The sequence below is a fragment of the Trichechus manatus genome, unplaced genomic scaffold (genome assembly GCF_000243295.1).
Source record: "Trichechus manatus latirostris isolate Lorelei unplaced genomic scaffold, TriManLat1.0 scaffold00131, whole genome shotgun sequence".
In the NCBI taxonomy this organism is placed as follows: Eukaryota; Metazoa; Chordata; class Mammalia; order Sirenia; family Trichechidae; genus Trichechus; species Trichechus manatus.
The window spans coordinates 7,588,503-7,597,525 of record NW_004444067.1 but is presented as its reverse complement, the minus strand read 5'-3'; the positions used below and the strand labels follow the sequence as shown (position 1 = coordinate 7,597,525).

General features: G+C 54.4%; 1 protein-coding gene across 1 annotated transcript in view; it reads right to left on the bottom strand.

The window, feature by feature from the left end:
- P2RX2 (purinergic receptor P2X 2) overlaps nt 1-7,601 on the bottom strand; it is a 10,663-nt gene extending 3,062 nt beyond the window's left edge. The window contains exons 1-6 of the mRNA XM_004385057.1: nt 7,391-7,601; nt 7,166-7,277; nt 6,201-6,384; nt 5,889-6,008; nt 1,731-1,883; nt 30-186 (exon numbers count right to left, since the gene is read on the bottom strand). Of these exons, the coding sequence (XP_004385114.1) occupies nt 30-186; nt 1,731-1,883; nt 5,889-6,008; nt 6,201-6,384; nt 7,166-7,277; nt 7,391-7,601 (937 nt within the window). The remainder of the gene's footprint in view (nt 1-29; nt 187-1,730; nt 1,884-5,888; nt 6,009-6,200; nt 6,385-7,165; nt 7,278-7,390) is intronic.
- Nucleotides 7,602-9,023: the final 1,422 nt, after the last annotated feature.

Genomic DNA, 9,023 nt, shown 5'->3' with positions numbered 1-9,023 from the left:
CCGCCCCGGGCTCTGTCCGCGCCCCGGACCCGCCCCGACACCGTCCCGCAGGGTCCCGACCGCGAGCGCACGGCAGGTGTGCCCAGGTGTGCCGTCCTCCCTCCCCGGAGCAGCCCCGCAGCCTCCGGCGCCGGTAAGTCGAGCGAAGGTGGAAGCAGGTCGCCGCCGGCAGGGAACTGACATCCACTGGAATGGGAACTTGTCTTCAAAAAACCGGCAAGTAGAAACGGGGAAGCAGCCGACGGCCTCCTGGCGTCTCCACACGATTAAATCCAAAGCGGACCCTGGAGTCCCGCCTCAAATTTTCCCCGTGTCAGTAAAGGCATCGCCGGCCACCCAGCGATTCAGGACAGAAACTGCAAGTCCTTTCTTGGCCCAGAAGCCCTTTTGGTTTATTACAGATGCCTGTCCAAGCCGTCCGATTCTCAATCCCTCCGTCCACCTGTCCCAGGCCCTAGTCACTTTGTTGCAGTGGCTCCAAACTCCGAGCTTTTATCTGTTTCCGGTCTTTTTATTTTCTTTTCCTTAGAAACCAAAGTTTCAAAAAAATTTTGTTTATATCCCCATTCCCACCCTTATTTTGAAGCAAGTCCCAGACATCATACTACTTCACTGAAGTATTCCTGCACCATTGCAGGGTCTGCTATGAGAAACCCTGAATAGAGGGGTGCAGGTGAGGCTGCCAGCAGAGGCCCTGCAAGACCCCCATGATCCTCCCGTGACCCCTACTGATGGTACCCAAGGTCCCAATGACCCTTCCTGACCCTCAGCATGGCCCCTGTGAGGATCCTCCTGGGGAAGCAGCCCCTGGGGCTTGGCCCATGGTCAGGGAGGCCTCACCCCATCCTGATCATGCCAGTGGGCCTGGAGGGCCACCATGCCCCTGGGCCCCATGGACACCAGGAGCCAAGGGATGCTGCTCCTAGTGGGGAGGGTGCCCCCTGTGCCTGGCAGGGGCGTGGCCGGCCAGCTTGCTCACTGTGCTTACAAGATCAGAAGATACGGGACCTGCCACTGATCTGAGCCACGCTAACAACCAGCACAGGGGAAAGGCCAGGCTGCACATCTGGCATTGGTAACCTGTTAACAGCTCCAGAAGGGATCTTGAACAAAAAGGCAATGAGGACTTGCAGTGGGAAGCAGTGAGAGCACTATAGCTTTCTGGGTCCACAAACATGACTTGTGTTTATCTCTGAAAGAGAGCATAACCAGTAAAAACCAGACAAACAAAAAATCACTCGTCACTTCCGTCTCATGGTGACCCCATGTGTGTCAGAGTACAACTGCTCCCTAGGGTTTTCAGTGGCTGATTTTTTGGAAGTAGATCTCCAGGTCTTTCTTTTGACGTGCCTCCGAGTGGACTTGAACTCCCGACCTTTCGGTGAGTAGCCGAGCACGGTAACTGATTGCACCACCCTGGGATTCCAATACTTATTGCTGCAATCCAAACGGCAGTCCTGGAAACCAAGTGGCAGGGGTGTCACATGGCTCTGCGCAGAACCCCGAGATGGGAATCAGATCCAAGTGGCTGAATCAGAGGGGTTTGAGAGGAGAAAGTGAACTAAGTGAAGTAATAAATTAGAGGAAAGCTTTTCTGATTTAAAGAAAGACCCGTGTCCATAGATCGACATGACTTTATGTGCCCCAAGCAGGATGACTTAAAAGAAGACACACACCTGAAGCCATCTGGGCCAAGTGTCTGAATTCCAGGGATAGAGAGAAACACCAACAGGGGCCATGTCCACACTGCAGGTGGTGCCCCCAAGGAGCCGGTCACTGAGGACGAATCCTGGGAAGGCCTGCTTTATGGAGACAGTGGCCCCCGCTGCACTGCAGAGAGGACTGGGTGACCAGCAGCAGATGGACGGGAGAGGAGAGAGTTCCTGGTGGGGGAAAGAGGAGAGAAGAGCCTGAGGTGTGGGCAGTGATGTGTACGGGTTTTCTCTCCAGGATATACGAAGTATTTTCTCGTTTCTTGGAAGAAAAGGTGTGCTATATGAGCTCAGGTCTGTACAAGAGTGTAATGATTTATTGTATGAGATGTGTACTCTTCCCTGTGTTGTTAGGAATACACCTCAGATGACAAGGGAGCTAAGGCGTTTCCTTTGGAAGATTGCTTTGAGTTGTAAGCGGGTCCCTTTCTTAGAAGACAGAACTCTGAAGTCTCCCAGATTCAGTGAAAAGCCCATTTTTGATCGGTTTCAAGAGACCACAAAGTGCTTACAATGTCTTAAGGCCTCCTGGGAGGAGAATGAAAAAAGCAAATGGAAACTCTAAATGCAAACTCTCCGGGCCGGGAGGAAATGAGGGGCTCCCACACAGAGCATCTGTAATTACAGCCACCCTGGCCTGCACCAGTCAGCGACTCCAGCTCCCAACACCCCAGGCTCTTCTCTGCTCCTCCTTCCTCTGCCGTGAACTCTCCTCTCCCATCCGTCACCTGCTGATCCCCTCCCCTTAGCAGTGTGCTGAGTGCCTTCCTTCCCTGCAGCCTCCTCATACCTCCTGCGGATATCTGTCCCACTCCACACAATTTATATGTTTACAGGTCCATTTCCCCATCTAGACCAAGAACTCCTAGTTGACAAGAGGACACGGATTAGGGAATAATTTGGGGGGCTTTGTCATGTGTTTGGCATCAATATTTAGCAGATTAAGATACTGTGAAATCAGACCTGAAGTTGATGTTTGGGAGGAAAACTCCCCAGAGGACAAGTGGCACATAGTAGTCATTGAATAACGTCTGTTGAAGGAACAGCCGTGTGTGCGGAGGTGAATGCAGAACGCCCAAATGAGACCAGGCAGAAGCTCCTTATTCAGAGCTTGCTCTAGCAGGGGGCCAGCCCCATCACTGCGTTTGGCAGAGACCCACAGGTGGGCAGGGGGCTGGGAAGCCTTCCAGTGAGTAAAGCTTCCAGTGTGCCTTGCTGGAGGCTGGAGGCATGGGGACCATATTTGTCTTTCTCTGCGGGTCCTGAGTTAGAAGCAGGGGCAAAAATTAAGGAAACTGGCAGCTATGAGCCAGGTCCAGGCCATTGTGGATGGCTGCCAGGCCGTGGTCTATTCGTACATTCAGTTCTCATAGGGAGTGATCAAAGGCTTTCTCCTGGGGGTGAAGACAGAACAGGTAGAAGAAAGGAAGCCGCCTCTAGAAGGGGCTGGGTTGGAGATGAAGCTCACTGATGCTGTTTTGCCTTGGGCGACCTGTGGGCCTCAGGCCTGTTAGTTCTGTGCTTTGGGGGTTGGTGTCTTTTCCTGAGAGCAGCAGCCTTACGAGCTGGTCTCACTTCTACCCAGAGGAGCAGGTAGGACCTGGGACAAATAGGTAGCACCACTGAAATGTACACAAGTATTAACTCTTAGGGGGATTTTCTCTGCAAGGGAAATCTGATCTCCCGCGTCTCCTTGCGTTTTTGGTTTTTGTGTGTAAGTATGCATGAGGCCTCTGGGGAGGACTCGGGGACCAGCCGGACTGGGTGAACCTGAGCTCTGCCTCTCACCAGGGGTGCCCGATGGGAGGTGACATCACCTTATCTCATTGGTACCAGGAGGCTAAACCCTAGCTTCCTGTTTTGCTATGAGGATTAAGAGCAATTGGGTGGGCATAGCCCAACCTGAGGGGTGATGCTCAAAAAGAGGTAGCCTTGGTTCAGGGGGTGTCCTGAGCAAATGATTCACACGCTTGGCTGCTAATCAAAAGGTTGGAGGTTGGAGTCCACCCAGAGGCACCTCGGAAGAAAGGTTTACTTCTAAAAAAATCAGTCACTAAAAACCCTGTGGAGCAGAGTTCTTCTCTGACACACATGGGGTCGCCATGAGACCGGGTAGACTCTATGGCAACTTTTTTTTTTTTTTTAAATCTTCTTGTTGTTGTTGCTAGGTGCTGTCGAGTCAGTTCCAACTCATAGTGACCCTATGTACTACAGAACGAAACACTGTCCGGTCCTGTGCCATGCTCCCAACCATCGTTACACTTGAGCCCATTGTTGCAGCCACTGTGTCAGTCCATCTCGTTGAGGGTCTTCCTCTTTTTCACTGACCCTCTACTTTACCAAGCATGATGTCCTTCTCCAGGGCCTGATTCCTCCTGATAACATGTCCAAAGTACGTGAGACGTAGTCTTGCCATCCTTGCTTCTAAGGAGCTTTCTGGTTGTACTTCCAAGACAGATTTGTTCATTCTTTTGGCAGTCCACTGTATATTCAACATTCTTCGCCAGCACCACAATTCAAAGGCGTCAATTCTTTTTGGTCCTTCTTATTCATTCCCCAGCTTTTGCATGCATATGAGGCAACTGAAAATACCCTGGCTTGGGTCAGGTGCACCTTAGGCTTCAAGGTGACATCTTTGCTTTTCAACACTTTAAAGAGGTCTTTCTCAGCAGATTTGCCCAATGCAATGTGTCTTTTGATTTCTTGACCACTGCTTCCATGGGTGTTGATTGTGGGTCCAAGTGAAATGAAATCCTTGATAACTTCAGTCTTCTCTCTGTTTATCATGATGTTGCTTATTGGTCCAGTGGTTAGGATTTTTGTTTTCTTTATGTTGAGGTGTAATCCATACTGAAGGCTGTGGTCTTTGATCTTCATCAATAAATGCTTCAAATCCTCTTCACTTTCAGAAAGTAAGGTTGTGTCATCTGCATAACGCAGGTTGTTAATGAGTCTTCCTCCAATCCTGATGCCCTGTTCTTCTTCATATAGTCTAGCTTCTTGGATTATTTGCTCAGCATACAGATTGAGTGGGTGTCCTGAAACGATACAACCCTGACACACACCTTTCCTGACTGTAAACCACGCATTATCCCCTTGTTCTGTTTGAACAACTGCCTCTTGATCTATGTACAGGTTCCTCATGAGCACAATTAAGTGTTCTGGAATTCTCATTCCTTGAAAATGTTATCCATGATTTGTTAGGATCCACAGAGTCAAATACACGTGCTGAAATAGGCTTTCAAGTGCATTTTTAAAGATAAAATTCAAAAAGAGGCAATGGTATCATGGTCGGCTATGTCTAGCAGCTTCCAGCAGCATTTTCTTTCCTCCAAGTCCTTGTCATTTCTTTGGCGGCAGATCAAAATAGTGCCCTGAATTTGCATGGTCATGTTCCTTTTTGAAATCAACAACAATAATTGTGAAAGAAAGGCACTAACAATGCCTTTGTTACTTATGAGCTTTGCTTTATTATAGGTGAATTCCAATCTATAAAATTATAGAAAAACCAAAATGCAGTGGAACTGTGTGCCCTGTGACTTGTCATTTTTGTTAAGAACACGGCAGATGACATGAAGCTCCTTCATCTTTGCTGAGATGCTGTGTTGCTCTGACACTAAGGGGAAGCAGCCTGTACAGGCATAAGGGCAGTGTACGGATTTTTGGGAGGGCACAAAATCAATCTTAGATACTGGCAAGTACAGACAGTGCTGTAGAGAAAACATAACTTCCTGGCGTGCAGACAGCGGCAGGGCTTGTATGTGCCGCTGTGTGGAGTGTGACAGAGAAAGGAATGAGCCAGGTGCCCCTCCACCCCCGTCGAGTTTCCCAGTGGTCTGTCCCCAAGTCGTGCCTCTCACCGCCCCCAACACCTGCCAGACCCCAAGTCCTTTCGATTCGTGACTGTATGGCACTCCCCTCCCACGCCCAACACCACCGTGGTGGCTGGTTAGACCTTCTCTGGGTCTGGGCCGTCTGACTGAGTTGGGTGGGGGCCTGGTTGTCTCTGAGTGAGCACTGTGCCTGCCTCTGCTTTGGGCCCAGCTCCGGGGTGCAGAAGGTGCTTCCACCTGCAGAGGTGCTTCCACCTGCAGAGGTGCTCCCACGCACACCTTCTTCTCTGACGCTTTCAGGGCCTTGGATGGTGGCCCTGCTCTACAAGTGCCTGCCCCTCACCAGAGCAGATCCCTGAGCGCAGGGGAGGCCCTGGGCCTCGCGACTGACGGGGAAGGGGTGGGGAGGCCGAGGCTGCAGAAGCGGGCGTGCCACGGCCAGGGCTGTGACATTTCCGGAGGCCTGGGGAGGCGGGTGTCATGCTTGGCTGGTGGCTCTGAACGGTCTGGGAACTTACAGAGCAGAATCCAACTCTGCTTGGCAACACAACAACCCCGGTAATGAACAAAGAGGGCAGAATCAGTGAGACTTCCCTGGAATTGTCTGAGAACCAAAGTTTCCGACAGGAGGTGGAGTCAGGAGCCCCTGTCTCACCGGTGAGGAAACCGAGTCGCACGAGGTGCAGCGATTTCCTCGGGCCACCAGCAGACAGGCGCGCCCCAGCACCGCATCCTGCCCTGACTGGAGGTCGGAGGGACCAGGGCGGCGGGTGGGTGCCGCCGCCGCAGGCCACCAGAGGGCACCAGGGGGGTGGGTCAGCACCCGGGAAATGGAAAGCCTCAACGTGGAAGGGGCAACTGCAGACCGTGATGGGGGAGGGAAGGGCGGGGCGGGGGCGACGGGCGAGGTGTGAGGGGGAGGCCGCGCTCATGGACCCCCAACCTCCCGTTCCTAGGGCGAAATTATGGGGGATGAAACGTCAGTGAGTCGGAGCCTCAGCATCCCTCCCGCTCCCTGCCGGGGCTCTGACGGGAGAGACGGACGCCGCCAGGGGCTGGGGTGGGGGCAGGGGGTGGTAGCAAAGGGCGCAGGGCTTCCTTCTGGTGATGGAAATGTTTTAAAACCGACTAGGATGCCTGCATAACTCTGTGAACACGCTAAAGCTGCTGAGCCATGCCGTGTGGCATGTGCACTGTCTGGCAGGGAAACGGTCACACCAGAGAAAGACCTGGGTGCCGCAGTGAGCCCTGTCACTGGCGATGGCCAGGTGCCACCCTGAGTGTGACCAGGGAGCTCCAGCTGAGAGCTGACGGCCACACGCCACTCCTCTTCCATTGGGCGGGGGGACAGGAGGAGAGGGTGTCAGCTCTGCTGGGCCTGCTGACCACATGGGGACACAGCCAGAGAGAGAGGGAGGCAGGCAGAGAGAGAGAGGGGCAGAGGGGACTGGAGATGCCTCCACAGCCTCTCCCCCACACGGCCCCAGAGGATGAGGTCCACGAGAGATCCCGGGTGTCTGACCGTGGGGGGCGGAGGCAGGATTGCAGGGAGCAGCGACTCTGAGAAGGCACCTTCTGGGGAGGGTGCTGAGTGGGTGAGCAGGAGCACGGGCTGCAGACCTTCGGGGCTCCTCATTGGGTAGGGGGATGCTGCGCAGACAGAGCCTCTGGCTCAACGCGAACCGTTCCATGCCCTGGGTAGGAGCAGTGTGGCTCCAGGTGGCCACAAGAGCTGGGTGACGGGCGGTGGTCAGGGAGGGCCTCTTGAGGGGGGACCCTGGGGAGGCCCCCAAACCAGCTCACAGGCTGTCCAAGCCCCGGGCACAGGTGTCACCACAGACTCACTTTGTGTGACTGGGAGGGGCTGCCCACGCCGGCTTAGGTTGGCTTCGGGGAGCAGCACAGGGGCATGGGGTGGCTGCCGCAGGCTCACGCGTCTGTCCCCTTGGCAGGAGCTGAGCTGATGGCCCGTCCCTGGTGGCCCCTGCTGCCGCTGCCGCTGCTGCTGCTGCCGCCCCTGGTGCTGCAGGCGTTCCTGAATAGCATGAGGAGCCATTCCTACACACACAAGGTGAGCGCACAGCCGGGGCGCACAGACTCCTCCTTCCCCAGGTCCCCCAAAAGGGCAGGTGCAACGTGTACCACATCTGGGGTCCCCTGGGACAGCCGGTACTTGGGGGCCAGGCCTGGGAGTGCTGTTGGTGGCTCCTCTTCCTCGAAAGCCCATGAGGCTGGGTGTACCCCCAGCTCACAGTGGGGACCCCCGAGGACAGGGGAGGCCATCATGACCTCAGAGGGACACAGGGCACTGGACCCAGTGCCCGTCTGTTTGTCAGGGTTCAGGCATCCTTCCCAAGGGGCTGCCTCCTGGTTCCCTTCTCAGTGAAGTTCCCCCAGAAACCCAGACAATGGCCGGAGCACCCCATGCTCACTTCCCACAGCCAACGACTGGCCGAGCCGCCGGGTCTGACTGCGCAGATGCTGTCCCCTGAGTGAAACCCCTCCGCTCTCCCTGTCTCGTCAGCGGTCATTTGCAGCCTCCTGGCCGATCAGATCTTGACCTTTCCCTGATGAAAACGGGCCCCGTGTGGTCCAGCCCACCTGGGGTCTCTAGGCCCTTCGGGGCCTGTGGGGGTCAAAGCTACGTTCACACCAACACAGAGACGCATCTGGCCCTCTCCCTCACATCCCCTCACGGCGTACAACGGGGCTGCCCACGTGATGGGTGACATTGCACACAGGACGCAGGGAAGGAGCAGGACCCACTGGCTCCCGTTAAGCCAGATGTCAAAGATTTGCAAGAATGTAAACCATGGCGACCCTGCTTACTAGTTTGTTCTTTGGTCTGCAAAATATACCTATTTTTCATACAGATGTACTATTTGTGTTAAGCTGTAAGCGGTTTATTATTGCTATTTTCAAATTAATACAGAAATAGTTGAAACTTTTTTCAATTTTAGTGTCAAATGCAGAAGTCTATAGAGAGAACCCACATAAACCAAAGCTCTCGGGAGTCCCCACTAATTCTCTAAGATTGTAAGGGAGTTTTGAGACCAAAAGCTTTGAGAGCCTCTGTTCGAAGGGACAACGGCCACGCTTCCCCCTGGCTTCTGCTCAGGAGGCAGCAGGCACTTGGCTTACGGCGCAAGGACACAGGACCTGGCTCGCTGCTGTTGACCCTGTGACCTCGGCAGGTCCCTCACCCTCTGAGCCCCTGTTACTTCATCTGTAAGATGTGGGGTGTTGTGAGGCTGCCAGCGCCCGGGGCTGCCGTCGGTAGCTGAGTCTCCTCCCGGCCCTGCGGCTCACAGGCTTCCCCTAACTGTGCCTCAGTTTACTCTTCTGCCTGTGTGGCTCACAGCAGATGCTGGGATTGCCCTCCCTTTCCCTTCCTCCCCCGGGCACCCCACCACTGAAGAAACGGTCCCGGGCTGTGTTCTGGGAGCCTCTGCCTCCTCAGGGCATCAGCGAGCCCTGC